The sequence below is a fragment of the Andrena cerasifolii genome, chromosome 14, assembly GCF_050908995.1.
Source record: "Andrena cerasifolii isolate SP2316 chromosome 14, iyAndCera1_principal, whole genome shotgun sequence".
NCBI classification, from domain to species: domain Eukaryota; kingdom Metazoa; phylum Arthropoda; class Insecta; order Hymenoptera; family Andrenidae; genus Andrena; species Andrena cerasifolii.
This window is the reverse complement of record NC_135131.1, coordinates 158,676-176,000: the sequence shown is the minus strand read 5'-3', so window position 1 is coordinate 176,000 and position 17,325 is coordinate 158,676. Positions and strand designations below refer to the sequence as shown.

General features: G+C 33.7%; 3 protein-coding genes and 1 long non-coding RNA gene across 4 annotated transcripts in view; 3 read left to right on the top strand and 1 right to left on the bottom strand.

The window, feature by feature from the left end:
- The window catches only part of LOC143376215 (glucose dehydrogenase [FAD, quinone]), a 349,600-nt gene that overhangs the window by 251,353 nt on the left and 80,922 nt on the right, over window positions 1-17,325 (bottom strand). The window lies entirely within an intron of this gene.
- On the top strand, window positions 3,559-5,907 carry LOC143376535 (uncharacterized). The gene is made up of 2 exons (XM_076827012.1): window positions 3,559-5,158; window positions 5,798-5,907. The coding sequence occupies exons 1-2, from the start codon at window positions 3,559-3,561 to the stop codon at window positions 5,905-5,907; spliced, it is 1,710 nt and encodes a 569-aa protein (XP_076683127.1).
- Window positions 6,726-7,894, top strand: LOC143376468 (uncharacterized). The gene is made up of 3 exons (XM_076826834.1): window positions 6,726-7,023; window positions 7,136-7,219; window positions 7,306-7,894. The coding sequence occupies exons 1-3, from the start codon at window positions 6,831-6,833 to the stop codon at window positions 7,602-7,604; spliced, it is 576 nt and encodes a 191-aa protein (XP_076682949.1). The 5' UTR covers window positions 6,726-6,830; the 3' UTR covers window positions 7,605-7,894.
- On the top strand, window positions 8,917-9,639 carry LOC143376527 (uncharacterized). The gene is made up of 2 exons (XR_013087111.1): window positions 8,917-9,072; window positions 9,162-9,639. It is a non-coding gene; the product is annotated as an uncharacterized LOC143376527 (long non-coding RNA).

The window sequence follows — 17,325 nt, the reverse complement described above, 5'->3', positions numbered from 1 at the left end:
ATAGTTTTTTCTTATACAACGCTCGCTAATTCCTTAAAACCGAAGCTGAAAATCTGAGCACTGAATTGATTTGTGGCCAATAAAGGAATGTCAAGTATAAAAAGTGACAGAGGAATCAGTGTTCGAACGGAGAACGAGAATACAATTGGAATTAGCAAAGTTGATTTCACAATCTTTGCGTGAGAATGTTTTTAATGTTTTTCGTGAATTAAAGGTAAAAAGGGAATTAGCAAAGATGATTTCACAATCTTTGCGTGAGAACTTTTTTCGTGAATTAAAGGGTTAAATGTACAATTGGAATTAGCAAAGATGATTTCACAATCTTTGCGTGAGAACTTTTTTCGTGAATTAAAGGGTATTAGCTTCTTTCATACATGAGTCATGTTTATGGAGGGGGTTGAAATGTCACGAAGTTTTACACTAAATAGGAGTCTGAATTATTGTCTCAATTAATAAGGTAAGTCGCCAAAATTGTTTTAATAGATTTCTTATGTAGAGTCGCAGACTCTGAAGTTCTCCGGAGAAGGTTTGACAGAGAAACATCAAGTTTTTGGAAATTTGTTCCATGCATGTACAAAATAATTGCACTAGCAAATTGCATTGCATTTAAATTATCAGAAACAATCCAAGCACAGGCTTGGAAGTTGCCCAGAGGAGATTATTAGATTGACAAAGCATCTTGTTTCGCTCAAGTTTCTGGAAATTTGCCCAAAAGGTAAATCGACAAAATTTATCAAAAGACGTACCATTGCGAAATAAGAAAATAGAGTATGGCAGACTGCTTGCACTGTAGAGCCAGTCACATTAGTGAAGAAAGTACGCTGAAAACGCATCTCCCTTGATGCTTTTCCATCTTTCGTGAAAAATATTTGTAATACTTTATTAAAATCCACAGTAGTTGCCACGCTATTCATTAATTCATTAATTTTTTAGGTTCCCATTAACAATATTTCAATTCAACAATAAACATACTAACTAAACTTTACACACTTAATACATGTAACCCCATTTTGAGGCCGAAAGGCAAAAAATAAACCTATTTACTACTACATACTAACTAAACTAATTTTATCCCAAAACCAATAAATTGTGTGTTGTAAATATTGGATGGATGTCTTCGTTCATATACGCTGAATTATTGCCATTAGCATTTAATTTCCTGTAACAAGACTTTCTGCCATACGCTCTTACCTCCTTCGGACACATTCTGTAGTCTCTACACTTATAATAGCAAAATGCAACTCTATTTCTATATAAGTTCTACGTTAAGTTGTAACTAAAATAACTAAAATATGGATTTTATATATTTACAGATAATCGAAGCAGAAGATGATGCAAAGTGATCCACGTCAGAGAATTTTTTTTTTGAAACATAGTATTATTATTATGTATATTATGTATATTACATTTTGTTTTTTTTTCAATAAAATGATTGAATAAAAATTCTTTATTCTATTCCTAATCATTACTTTCAACGGTTCTTCGATTCTTTTTGGAAATAATCGATTCTTAAGCATCGATGTTTCATTAGAATCGTTTCTAAAGAATCGATTTTTTTTAACGTATAATAATCTAGAGACGCGGTAGTGTCTCGACGCCAAGTACATGAAAGACACCCTTTATATGTCGACTGTGTCGCTACCGCTCATCATTTACTCGTCGCAGAGCTATTCCAACCTAACCTGACACTTATTTCATTAATATCTCATCACGCCTGCAATATTTCCTAAATTTAATGGTATTTTTCTTATGTAAACCGCATATAAGCTCTCGAATAAGACGAAATTAAAAAAAAATCGGTCCACGCATGACAGAGATATCGTAATATCATGTCATGGATCTGTCAGAAACGGTCAGATTTTTCTCATGATTCTGATTCTTCTTCTCCAGTCAAAATTTTCGTCAACATAATACGTACCCAGATAGCACCATACATCCCAAGGACGTCCGTTTCATGTCCAGTTTATTTAGGACTTAAATTTCGGATGTTCTACGAACGTCCGTTTCTTAAGTCCTACGGACGTTCTTAGGACTTAAATTTCGGATGTTCTACGAACGTCCGTTTCTTAAGTCCTACGGACGTTCTTAGGACTTAAATTTCGGATATTCTACGAACGTCCGTTTCTTAAATCTTATGAATATTCTTAGGACTTTAATTTCGGATGTTCTAGGAACGTCCATCTTGTAAGTCTTGTGAATGTTTTGAAGAACTAAACAGATGTTCTAAGATCGTCTTGTAGGTTTTGCAGATGATTGAAACGCTGAAATACGTTATACGTCTAATTTTAAAATATTTATGTACATGTAGATCAACCGTGAGTTGCACAGTTATACTAATAAACAGAAAACAAAAATTCTTTAAAGTTAGATTTTATAATTATCTCTTTGTCCCGAATTCTATTATAACTATAACGAATGTAATAATTCTGCAGTACTAGTATCCGTATAATTCTATTAATCAAATAATCTGAATAAGAAAAAATAGTAATAAATAACGAAATTATTAATTATTAATTATCATTGCTACACTTAAAATCTAATAAAATGTCTCTGAGGACATTCTAAAATAAAACAATTTGCTTCGTTCGTTCAACAGATCTTTAAGTACCGTGTGATATTCATCACTATTCTTTGTCTAAGAAACAAAAATACTACATATTTATTAAAATCCTTAATAAAGGATTATCTAACCAATAGTATCCATCGATGCATCCATTTCAGCTGTCATCATATCGAAGTAAAGATATGCTTAAGTAAAGATTATCACAAAAACGCGTATTTCTAAAGAAACAAAAGCAAAATTGTACGTTGTCGCGCGATATCGCGAAATTTCGCCCGAAAACGCGTCCACTGTAACCACAGCCTGAGGACTCGTTCACATTAGTTAAGTTAGTTTACTTCAAGTCGCTTGAATTTCAGTCACTCGAAACTACATTACCAATGAGAAACTGTTATATTTACTTGACTTGAAATATCCTTTCAGGATTCTTTCAAACTTCAAGTGAAGTAGAGAATCTTTCAACTTTAGTTGCCTTGAAATATAACTTCACTAATGTGAACGAGGCTTAAAACCGTTAAAACAGTCGACAACAAAGGTGGACATAGACAGGGAAACAAGTGACGATCTCCTCGGTTCTGTCGCGGAAGCCGGAGGCCAGGGATCGGCGGGCTTCGGCTATGCGCAGGCTACGCTGAGGAGAGGGAAACACCTACAGGAGCGGTGGGAATGTGTGCATGAACTGCGCCTGCGTCAGTCACGCACACACATTCCCACCGCTCCTGTGGGTGTTTCCCTCTCCTCAGCGTAGCCTGCGCATAGCCGAAGCCCGCCGATCCCTGCCGGAGGCATCGATCGTCATTCGATCGTTATTCGTCATAGCGTTATACTCGCCTGTGTTCTGTGATCGATCAGTGAAGAGAAGAAAGCGAAGGAGACAAAACCAATATTTCTATCGAACAGACTAATTATTGTTCCGAGTGTTAATAGTGCGACGGTGAAATTTTTTACTGCTATTTCAGGTAAGTTCTTATTTTATATTTACTTTCATACATCTAAACATGTCTGGCAAAAGGAAATTACAGAAATATTATATGCGTGCTAAAAAATCTTTGCGTCTCTCGTACGATACTTTTCGTCAGGAAGCTTCTACTTCATCGGATATAAGATCTCCAAGTCACAATCCAATTATTGTCAATGAAAACAATTTAGTTTATTCAGATTCTTCGTCAGACAGTAGTATTGAAAACGAAACTTCTATAGAAAATCTTCAGATTGAAGAAACTACAGAAAGGCAGAATTTCACACATTCAATTCACGAGTTGTTAGCCAAAAGTAATGATAATGAAAATTTTGATGTTATTTTAGCAGACTGGGCTATAAAGCAAAATATTTCACATATTGCTATTAATGGTTCACTTTCTATATTACAAAAGCCCGTACCAAATAATTTACCAATAGATGCTAGAAGTCTTTTAAAAACATGTAAGAAAGTAGTTACTAAAGAGATCGAAGCAGGGCATTACTACCATTTTGGTTTAAAGAATTCTATTTTAAACCTCGTTCAATTTGTAGACATTTCTTTTATTAATAACAATATAATTCAAATTAACATTAATATTGACGGTCTCCCAATAACGAAAAGTACTAATAGTCAAGTGTATCCAATTCTTTGTAGTATCGCAGGATGTACAAATGTTGAGATGGTTGGTATTTATCATGGTTATCAAAAACCAAAAGATATCAATAGTTTTTTATACGATTTTGTTGAAGAGGCAACAGACCTTATTAATAATGGATTTTTAATTAATGAACATTTGTATTATTTACATGTAAAAGCTTTTATTTGTGATGCTTCTGCGAAGTCTTTAATTAAATGCATAAAAGGTCATACAGGATATCATTCTTGTACGAAATGTGGTATTGAAGGAGATTTTATTGATGGTAGGGTATGTTTTCCTAGTCTAAATAATATTTGTTTGAGAACTGATTCTGAGTTTAGATCGCAAGTTGACGATGACCACCATATCGGTATATCGATTTTGCAAAATATTCCGGGTATTAATATGATCGAGTCTTTTCCTTTATATTACATGCACTTAATTTGTCTGGGTGTCATGAAAAAATTACTTTTGACGATATGGTGCAACGGCAGACCTTCTACAAAAATCTCACACTTGAAATGTTCAATTATATCGAATTCCTTAGTTTCTCTAGCAAAGTGCATACCATTAGAATTTAATCGAAAACCGCGAACTTTAATTGAACTCAAACGATGGAAAGCAACAGAATTTAGACAATTTTTATTCTATACTGGCCCAGTAGTTTTGTTACGCAATTTAAGTAAAGATAGATATTCGAATTTTCTTTCATTGCATGTAGCAGCAACTATTTTATCAAATTCAAAATATTTTGATTTTATTGACTATGCATTTCAATTATTACATTATTTCGTCAAAACTTTTAAAATATTATACGGACCTCAGTATATATCTCATAATGTACACAACCTCATACATATTGCAGAAGATGTTAAGAATCACGGGCCTCTAGATAATTTCAATGCTTTCCAATTTGAAAACTTCTTACAAACCATTTTAAAATCTATTCGGAAAAACGATAAAGTATTGGAACAAATAGTGAAACGATATATGGAAAAACGTAATATTCTTGTGAAGGAAAAGATGTGTAATGTTAAATTTCCTATTTTTAAAAATGAACATTCTGAGGGGCCATTAATAATTAATATCAAAATTACGAAACAATTCAAACGCGTTGATTTCCATCATTTCAGTTTAAAAACTACTGAGCCTAATAATTGCTGTTCTCTTATAAATGGTAATATCATTCTTGTGGAAAATTTAATATTATCGGATGGATCGTATAAAATAGTTGGTAGAAAATTTTTATATCTAAAAGATTTTTATGAGAGTCCTTGTAGATCGTCAGATTTTGGAATTTTTTTGATAGAATCTCCTGATTTTGGTCCTTTTGAAATTTTCAATATTACGGATATTTCTAAAAAGTATGTTAAATTACAAATTCAAGAAAAAATGATCGTTTTCCCATTGCTACATTCTGATTGTTCTTCATAAGTAAGTATGTATACCTATTTTTTCTTTGGCACTTTAGAAACTAAGTAGCTTCATATAGTTCAGCACTTTTAGCACATATAATAATAACATCTGTCCTAATCAACTGTAACATTGCAGTTGTGTTGTATGTAAAGCCAGTAAAATCGTGGGCTATTTTTTCTTACCGAACCACAAATGAGTAAGATATTTTTATATCTTCTAATAGGATTCTATGAGGACAGTCCGAAAATAATAGTTTTAACTTTAGGAATTTATGGTATCAAGAGATACGTTTGTAAAAATGCATATTTTACGGCTATTTCAACGCCATGTTGACTTTGATCATTGTCCTTGGGACTTAGTCTGTGAGTATAGTTAAAATTGTTATTTTTAGATTCTACTCATCATCAAATGCTATCAGAAATAAAAATACCTCACTAATTTGCGATCCGATAAAAACAAGTTTAACCAAATCGTGGGACGATAGGGCTATTGGCGAACTACCCACATTCTAAACAAACAGTAACGCACCAGGGTAATACCCCATAGGGTGGTGTGGAAATTTACCCATACTGTTTAAATACGATACAGGTAATAAAATATAACTAGCCGCCAATACTGCCCCTGCTATCTTTTGAAATATTCTATCTTTTGTAGTTTGCCAATAGCAACGAATGTAGAAAAAGACATTGAGTGAAAAAGAAAAATGGAATAAGAGTGGCGAGGTATATTACAAAGTATTAAAGAATCCCAGATAAATGAAATGTCCGGAATGGAAGAATGATACAAAGTACTTATGTATGAAGAGTGACCGTTAAAGGAATGCATGGAAGAGCGAAACGTTGCGAGCACGAGAGAGAGAGATAGAGAGGGAGAGAGAGAGGGAGAGACTTTACTTACACACGATCCGAGTAGCTATCGATGACCCCCAACCCACCCTCAACCCATGTTTACTGATTCAGGATCACATTTTATTAATATATCAATTTTGCAGAACAAATTGAACAATAGGTATGCATTCGTGGAGCATTGTTCAATTTGTGGAAGACAGCACAGTAGAGGCGGTACCATCAGCGTACCTACCGTGGTTAATGCTATCATCGTTATCGCATAACCAAGTTTCAACAGCTATAAAAAAATGTGAACCCATGAAGAAGACTTGGGAAGCACACAAGATCAAACTTTTTAGTAATGGCACTTTTGGTGTGTTAAGGATTTTATAATACAATGAAATTAAAATAAATACATATTACTTAAGAATGCTTCCAGATAATTATGCGAAAGCCAGAGCAAAAGCGAAAGTAGCGGAAGAAACTTCGGATTTGCAGTCAGAAGTTGAACAAACAAGCAGAAGACAAAGGAAAGAAAAGGAACGTCCTTTGAGTAGTGATACCGATGAATCGGACTCGATACTCCCAGCGCCTCCTGTGTTACAAACGAACAAAAAGTTAGGTCTGTAAATGAAAAATTTTATGCTATGGAACATTGTACTACTGATAGCTACTTATTTTTTCTTTTTTTATAAGTATTCAATTTCTGTAGCACAACCGATTATTGTTTTCAGTTACAAACATGAAGAGTAACGAGAATTTAAACTTAATTGAATCTGCAGAAAATATTCCAATAAATAATAATTATGGAATTATTGGTAACTATATTAATAGATCTATGTATAAACTGATTTAAACACAGAAATATTTGTAAGCATGATACCTAATAAATCTAAATTTTCAGAAAACCAAGAAACCACAACAACCACAGAAATATATTTAAAAAGAATTATAGAGCAGCAGCATTTACTACGCATTTTACTGACGGATGTTTTAACCAGAGTAGAAATAATTAAAAAACATTTGAAAACCAAATCAAATTCTTCCGGAGAGAGAACTTCAATTTTTCAAGGAAACATTTTGTTTCCTATAAATTCCGAGGAAGAATTGCAAAAATTGGAGACTCATTTACAAGATGAGAATAATTTTAGAGACACAGTAATAAATAACACATTAACGATAATGCCCTATGCAGACGAGTGATGCGGCGTCGGCGCTGGCGTCGTTGCGATTTCACACAGTTGACGCTGCGTCAATGAATGCGGCACGTTTATTTGTTAAGGCGGGATTCTCGTGTAACAGCCCAAAAAGTAATTGATAATAATGAGTTTTCCTTTCTTTTTTTTTTAAAAAAAAAATACGATTGTTAATATTGAATTAAACTCCTTTAGGATACAAGGAGGCATCATTAAACTTTTAGAAATTTTTTTTATTCGATCCTTTTTATTTATTAATTATTGTGGAATCTTGTTAACCTCTTCTACGATGTAACTCCTGTTGGTGTGACGTATTTTCTTAAGGTTACATAGTTTACGCTGGGATTGATACAAATCTAAAAAGAATTCAACAATTGAGAAAATTTATTGGGTTTAAAAGGAAAAGCAAATTTTTCCTTACATAAATTTACTTTGCATCGATGCAAAATGTATTATCAACAAAAACTGAAACTAAAACTTTTGGTTCAGTCCCAGCGTAAACTATGTAACTTTAAGAAAGTTTAACAGAATGAAACACTATATTTTATTGATTTTTAAATATAATATATATCGTTTAAAAAAAAAAAACAATACATTTGAAGTAAAAGCAGTTTGATCTGAGCCGTACATTTAGTATGGCGGTGAGCACGATTTCGCCTTTCGTGTGCATCTGAAATGAAAAACAAAGTTATTTTCATATTCACAATGGTTTCTATTTTCGCTCCTACTAGAATTGTAAAAATTAATGAACAACTTCCAACTTTTGCTCTTAGGTGAGAGCTCAAAAATTCGTACAAAATTGAACTGCTTTGTTTATCGCGTTGCTATATTTCTTTACGTTATCAGATATGAACAATTCTAGTAGGGGCGAAAATAGAAACCATTTTGAATATGAAAATAACTTTGTTTTTCACTTCAAATGGACACAAAAGACGAAATCATGCTCACCGTCACTAAATGTACGGCCCATATCAAACCGCTGTTACTTCAAATGTATTGATTTTTTTTTTTAAACCGGTACATATTGTATTTAAAAACTAATACAAACGTTGTACAAAGATTCGAGTTATACAGTGTTCCTTTCTATTAAAAAATAAATCACGAATATCACTTACATATTTTTAGGACCTTGAAATGCGAATACCCCCTTAAGTCACTTGCCACATCGTAGGAGGGATCGCAACGCTCGTGTGCATTCCATCATATATATGTAGAATAGACATAGTAAACCTGCCGAATCGCACAGCGTCACCGGTGTGAAATCGCAACTAAAAGTAGAGTTCTCACTTGATTTAAAGAAATGACTAATTTGTAGGTCCATGAATTAGCAACAATAGGAGGAGCGAACAATTTGAATTTTGTCAAACGTGTGATGGGAAGTTTAATCACAAATGAATTGGCTATGCAGTACAGTTGGGTGGGGAAAAAAGGAAAGAAACAATTTTATAAGTTGAAATTAGCCAAAGTGATAATTGGTAAATATCATGTTTATTTTATTATTTTTTAAATTTATTCGTATACAATTGAATATATTATTCAAATCTGCTGAAATTCTAATCTTCAGATGCAGCAGAAAAATCAAAGCTGGCCAAAGATAAAAAAGAAACCGAGGTTTCCATTCAATCATGGCTTAGGAGGGCCGCAGAGCGCAATAAAGTTATTGTGAAAGATTTATAATTATGTGTACTCTACGTGTTTCCATAAAAAAATAAAATATAATAATAAATAATATAATTGTACTTTTGCTGAATATTTTCTAATTTTACAAATAAATCGTAAATATATGTGTACTTCCCAAATGTGTATAATTTATTGTAAAGATAATAAAATCTTCTACACTTTATTTCATAATGTCCAAGTATGCGAATTTAGCATGTGTCAAAAATGACCACGTTCGCCGTCCGACTGTCCCTTGTCAGACTGTTAAAACGTTCACAAAAAGTATAGAAGCTGTTTTGTTTAGTAATTTTAAACATTATTATAGCACTTTTAACACATCACCACAGTGTTTTTAAAATTTTTTAAACGTTCACAAAACGTACAGAGAATAGTACTTTCGGACATTCGGAAAACGTTTCTTATACGCCTTTTAAGATGTTACCACAGCGTTTTTAAAGACTCTTTAAACGTTTCCAATGCGTACAGAGAATGTTACTTTTGGACATTCGGAAAACGTTCTGAGAATGTTGACATAGCACGTCCTCAGGACGTCCTACTTTGTAAATAGGACCTTCCTACGACATTTTAAGAACTTAACGGGGACATACAGGGGACATATGGACATTCTCGGGACATCCTCCGAACGTACAGTACGTCCGGAACGGACGTTCTTCGGACGTACATAAGACGTCTTTGTGCTATCTGGGGTCACTCCATGTCTTGAACTCGTGGTTGAACAACATAAACGTTGTAACCAGTAAAGACATCCACAACATTGGCAGCATTTTAAAAGTGTAATCAATACGAAGAAGGCTGTGATTATTCCAAGAGCGATCGTGTATCACTTGGTGTGCGTGATGATGAATGGTTGATTTATTTGTTTGGTAATAATCTCATTGAACTCGTTTAATTTCTTACTAGCGTATTTGAGTTCTGTAAGATCGATATTCGTGAGATTTATCGGCTTTAGAGCGGTCGACTCAATTGTTTTTAGATGAGGCAACAAGTTGCAACAATCATCATCTATAATATTCATGTGTGAAATATAATAAGTTGCGTTTCTACTGCTTTCAAATGTTGCGTCGATCATAAACAGATTGGTATATCCTTTGCAGTGAGGTTGGAGATGTATGATTCCGCTTTTTTTTTAGAACAATATCTTCCATGTGATCTTGATTTCCTCCGCACATGATGGTTAAAGTAGTTGGCTCGTGGAGGACATAAATCCATTGATTTTTTGCAATATAATTCCAAGTTTCTATGGTTCCTTTAATCGTCTTCGTCGTGCAGGAAAGACGAATCTTACTGATGTGAGACGATAACAGTTCGATCTCGCAAATTGCTTGATTTGTTGAAGCCGTGGTGTGCAAGTTATAACAGACGTACTCCTCATCTCGATATTCGTTGCAATCAGACAATTCTTTTAGAAAGGTAAATCGGGATTTTGTCTGGGAAAGGAGAAGATACCGACTTTGAGGAATAATGTAAGAAAAGACTTTTGTATCATTATGCTGGATTGGAAGATGAATAAGTTCGAAGAGATCAAATTTCGTTGGAACAACTAAAGGAATTCGTAATGCAAATATTAAATTATCATTGGTAATAACTACATGGAGTTGAATAAATTTATAAAAAATCACGTATATTTTCTAAATCTGGTTTCATAACTAGTTCATGTTCATTTTTATAATCTTTTAATTCTTCGTAAAGCATTTTGGGAGTAATAACGAACGGTGAAACAATGTTATGTTCGGCTAGATTGATAGCTTCAATATATTTTGAGAGTTCACGATTAATCTGCCCTACCAGCACGTTTAACACTATTCGTACCAGACCGGTCAATTTGACCGTTTTCAAACTTTGGCGTACATTTTCCCACATACAACGTTATCACATCGCTATTTATCTTTACGACTTTTCTTAAAATATGTATACAATGAATTTTTCAGTATTTACTTCTACTCTTATTTACTTGTTCAATTTTATAACGCGAAGAGAGCATCACGGTATAAAATTTCTGAAGTGTTTGCATTTGCATTTCAAGTTATAAGTACTAATTTGAATAAAGAAACAATAACTCAACAATACCCTGACGCAAATTTTGTATTTGGTCTTTAATGTATTATTCCGTGGCGAATATTTATCCGAAAAATGTCAAGGCGTTCAAAAAATATGATGTTATTAGAACAAATAAATAACATACACGAAGAGTGTTCGGATGCCGATAAAGAGGAACTTTCTGAAACTGAAGATGACATGGAAAAAGATAATGACCTATTTGACATAACCGACGAATTTATTATTGAGCTCGGAAAGTGAGAGTGATGCAAAGGACCAGCGCACCGAAACTGCTGTTGATAGGACAGTTTGGGAAGAAATAAAAGAAGGTTCCAAACCTGGAAGGGCACCAGCTCATAACATTTTTAGGGAAGTATCAGGTCCGACAGAATATGCTAAACGACATATTATGAAAGGAAAAGTGAAAACTGCATTTTCTCTGATTATTGACCACCGAATAATGAACAATATAAGAACGTGCACAGAAGCAGAAGCATTTAGAGTGTTGGGGACTAAATGGGAACTAAGTGCAGCAAAATTAGATGCATTTGTTGCTCTGCTGTATGCTCGCGGCGCATATGAAGCAAAAAACGTAGACATCTCATATTTATGGAATAAGGAACGGGGTCCTGCATTTTTTTCAGAAACCATGAGCAGAAATTTATTTAGTGAAATTATAAGGTTTATACGATTTGATAAGAAAAGCGAACGAAACCAACGTTTACAAACCAATAAATTTGTTTTAATATCTAAAATTTGGGACCGATTTATTGAAAATAGCCAAAGTAGCTATAAACCAGGTGCATATGTAACTGTTGATGAGCAGTTGTTTCCATTCAAGGCTAGGTGTAGATTTACACAATATATGCCGAACAAACCAGATAAATTTGGAATAAAATTTTGGTTAGCATCTGACGTTGAGAGCAAGTATGTAATAAATGGATTCCCATATTTGGGAAAGGATGAGAAAAGGGGTTCTTCAATTCTACTTGGGGAGTTCGTTGTTCTGAAGCTGATGGAACCATTCACAGGGTGTGGAAGGAACGGAACCACAGACAATTATTTTACAAGCGTTTCACTAGCCATAAAACTACTCGCAAAAAGAACTACTACTGTTGGAACCTTTCGTGGAAACAAACGAGAATTGCCCAAATTTGCAAAAACAAAGAAAGATAATATGGTACGCTATTCAACGAAACTATATAGGGTAAGCAGGCCAGTAGCTGGACAGGGCCCAGCAGATGGACGAATCGTTGGTTAATCGTTAATATTGAAAGAACTAGAGTTTTAATCTATATTATTGTTTTTTTTTATTTTGTAGAAAAAACGTTTGTTGCTTTATAAAACATTAACATATTTATCTAAAATCAAATTTTGTATGCGAAAAATCTATTTTCAGGTATGATTTTACGCCACCATGCGCGAGTCACTTCATGCGTGAAACGTCTAGCCACATTAGGCTAGAGATAACGTCACTTTATTTGCGGCCAGGGCCTATAATCTGTTGCACCGTTTTCTGCCAATGAAAACTCCATACGTTTTTAGTTTTGATGAAATAAACTATATTTTAACTAAAAATAACTTAATCTAGGTAACTACTATATCTAATGAGTCTTTTATTCGTCTAGCCAGACACCCGTCCATCTATTTTGAACTGTCCATCTGCTAGCCCTATCGTCCATCTACTGGTGATACGGGCAATCAGTAGAATTTTCATCATTTTATCCTTAAATACATTCATTTTTTACTTGCAGTTATTTTTTTCTTTAAATTTGTACATTTTTACGAGCAAAGCTTTCGATTTTTTTTTTAATACAACAGATATTTCTAAGAAACACCTTGATGTAAACTTCGGAATCAGCTAAACTGTCCATCTACTGGTCTGCTTACCCTAAATCAAATCATATTACTTTTACAATATATAAAAGCAAACCAAATAAAAAAATGCTTCTACTAAGTTCACTGCACAACTCAATAGAAACAGAAAAAAGTGGTAAGCGTATACCGGAAACGATTAGTTTTTATAATGAGACAAAATTCGGTGTAGACATGACAGATCAAATGGCAAGAAAACACAGCGTGAAATCGAAATCTCGTAGATGGCCCCTCCAGGTTTTTTTTTTAATATTCTTGACCTAGCTGGAATAAATGCATGGGTTTTGTATAAAGAAGCGACGGGAGAAAAAATTTCAAGGAGGAAATTTTTACTGCAGTTAGCTGTAGAACTTGCCACTGAATATCGAGGATTGCGGGAAGAAGAAAATATACCAAAAACATCAACAAATATAAGTTCAAATACACACGTACGCAAAACTTCCTAAGTAAGATATTGTAAAGATAACAAAACTACAAAAATGTGTTCGAAATGCAAAAAATATGTGTGCGGCAAATGTACATTTGAGAGCTTAATAATTTGTAGAAAATGCAGTCCAGACGAACAAGTATATAAACAGACAGAAAAATAAATAAATAAATGAAGGAAACAATACGACTACCGTTCATTTATGATTTCTTTTCAAGTGTATAATTAAACTGAAAAAAAAAATTATTTTATTATTTGGTGAAAGTTGTTTCATTTATTATTACATTCAGTACCAAATTAACTACTATCTACGTTCAATTGTAAAAAATATAACTCTTTTTCGAGGACCGGTCATTTGACCGGTCACGGTAGGAATAGGTATACATGGGGTGTTGGTACGAATAGTGTTAAAGTGGTAACCTGTTGGCTCACCACGGATTCCATTCCTAATCGTGAAATAAAAGAATTTGTTTGAACAGTGAAGGAGTTTATTTTTCCTATATTTTCATTCATTGCTTTCTCTTGACTTTGAAGGGAATGTAGAGAACTATTAAAATTTCTAATAGTATTTGCAATCACTTGAACCTGTGCCTTCAGCAGGGTTTGTGTTTGCTTGCTATTATTTACTACTGTTTTAATACTATCCTCATAAAATTGAGCATCATCGGCGTCGGGAGTACCAAAAGCCCATTTTAATAGATATGACATACCATTTAAAAGACCACGTTTCTTCCTAATAACGTACTTCTCGGTCAATTGTTGGAGGATTTCACGTTTCATATTAACTTCCAATAATTCTGATTCGATTAACTGGATAGTACGTTCGCAATGAAAGCTAGTATCATCTTTTCGAGTTGGATCTTGCAGTGATAAATTGCAGATATTTTTTGTTTTACTGAAATACTTGTTAATGATCATGAATGCATTGTTTAAATGAGTTCTATTCGTATATGAAAGGAGTGTAAGTTTCGAGTTCGCAATTTTTACTGTTCCCTGTTTGACATAAAAGATTCCGCCAGATTTTTTGAAGGGATGGTGAGTAAAAAAATCACTACTCGCTAGAAGCGGGAGTAGGAAAAGGATCAGAATTGTCTGTTTCATCTGGAAAGTAGGGTTTAAGTAAATTAGTGTGATATTTAACTAGTTTACGATTGAATTTCTGAATTTCAGCAGTTTGATTAGGAAAGAGTCGAATGATTTTATAAGGTCCCTTAACATTGCTGGAAAGTTTCTTAGATAGTCCCGATGGAATATATTTGTTTTCGATCGTAACCAAATCATTGACTTTAAATATAATTGGATTAATTTTTTTATCGTGGTATTCTTTGCTACGAAATTTTGAAGCAATAATGTTTTTAAGTGTGATTTGGAAAGACGTATTAAGCTTAAATTTAAGTGAACGAATGTAATCGTCATAAGTATAATGGAACTCTGGATTCTGAGTTATAGATGAAGGCAAGTAGGCCTTCTGTCCGAAAAGAAGTTCGTATGGTGTATAATGAGTTGATTTATGAACGGCTGTATTGTAACTAAACATTGCAAAAGTAATGTAAGTGTCCCAGTCCGTTTGTTTTTTATTTATGTAATGCTTGAGATAATCCTTTAAGGTAAGATGAGATCTCTGAAGTGCTCCATTCGTTTGGGGATGATATGGTGTCGTTGAAATATGCCTTGTTTTAAAGAGGTTGCTTACTTCCTTATCAACATTTGACATAAAATCTGAACCTTGATCGGTCAGAAATGTTTGAGGAATGTCAAAGTAAACGAAAATAAAAAGTAATTTTTCAACAATTGTTTGTGCTTCATTATTTGGAACTGCAAATGCAAACGAATGCTTTGTCAGATCATCTTGAGCTGTGATAATAAATCGGTTACCCTGTTCAGTCACGGGTAAAGGTCCTACTATGTCAATGGCTAACTTCTAAAAAGGTTTTCCCGAAGTAGTCGTAATCTCCATAGGTTGTTTAGTAGGTCTAAAATTAGTTTTATTTATCTGACAAGAATGACACGTTTTAATGTAACTCCTAACGTCACTTTTCATTGTAGACCAATGATATCTTTCTTTGACTCTAGAATAAGTACGATTAAACCCACAATGTCCGGATAATTTACTATCGTGACATTCTTTGAGAATGATTCGTATTTCTTCGCGATCTTTGGGAACGATTTTCCTCGTATCTAAAAATATAATATTATTAGAAGGAAAAATGAATTGAATCATTTCATTAAAAATTTCAGGTTTAACACCGTTTTTCTTTTTAGGTGGAACCAAAGTAAAATCCCTTGATTTTATTATATCTTGAAGGTTCATAAAACTTTGAGATAAATTACGATAATCAATTTTATCATGGTGTAGATTTTTGGGAAATAGAATTAGTAAAGTTTGATTATCATTTCTCAATTTGTACAACCCGTTAGGACTTGATGTTATGTCAGTTGTGTCAAAATTTTCAGTCACGTAATCAGAATATTGATCTTCTTCATCCAAATCTTCGGACCACAATAATACTATTGTGCCCTTTAATTTTGGAAGAAGGGTTTCCTCGTTTGAAAATTCGATTACGCTTAAATTTTGGTAATGGAATTTTGTAAAATCCTGGTATGTTTTAGCGGGTTTGTGTACGTGGAACGTAGATTCGGAGAGTTGTTTTAGATTAGGATGTAATCGCGATAGACGGTCTGCGTTAGAATTTACTCTTCCTGGTTTATATTTTATTATATACTTGTATTCATTAAGACGTAACCGCCATCGAACAAGTTTAGAAGAGGGATTTTTACAATTAAAAAGCCATTGTAGGGGTCTGTGATCTGTATAAATTGTAAATTCTCTGCCATAGAGATAAGGTCGAAAGTGTTCAACCGTATTTATGATAGCTAATAACTCCTTCTCAGTCGTGGAATAGTTTTGTTCAGTACTGTTTAATGTTCTTGAGTAATAAGCTATGGGTAAATCCTTATTATCTTTTATTTGCGAGAGAACCCCGCCAATACCCATATTGGAGGCATCACAGGTAACGACAAAGGTTTGAGAGAAATCAGGATACTGCAACAGAGGTTCACTTATCAAAATTGATTTTAATGTCTCGAACGCGTTTTGTTGTTGCTCGGACCAAATGAATTCCGTGTCATTTTTTAATAGTAATGTTATTGGTTTCGCAATCCTTAAAAAGCTTGGAATAAATTTCCGATAGTATCCAACCATTCCGAGAAATTGATTTATTTGCTTCAAATTTTTGGGAGGATTCATTCCTTGAATACACTCGATTTTCTTAGGATTCGGTCGGACTCCGTCTTTAGAAATTACATGTCCAAGATATTGACAAGATTCGCGTAAAAACTCACACTTATCTGGTTGAAGCTTGAGACTATGTTCACGAAATCTATTGAAAACATTACGTAGCTTTAAATTATGATCAGTGAGGCTGGATCCGTGAATTACCACGTCATCCAAATAAACGAAACACTGTTTGTTACTAAGTCCAGTCAAAACGTTATGCATCATTCTTTGAAATATAGCAGATGCATTTTTTATACCGAAGGGCATTCGCGTAAACTCAAAATGACCTTCTGGAGTTGAGAAAGCAGTTTTTTGAGCATCGTCCGAATGCATGGGGATTTGGTGGAAACCACTTGCTAGATCCAATGTGGTAAAATAATGTGCGTGACCTAATTGATCTAGGATATACTCTATATGTGGGAGTGGGTAAGC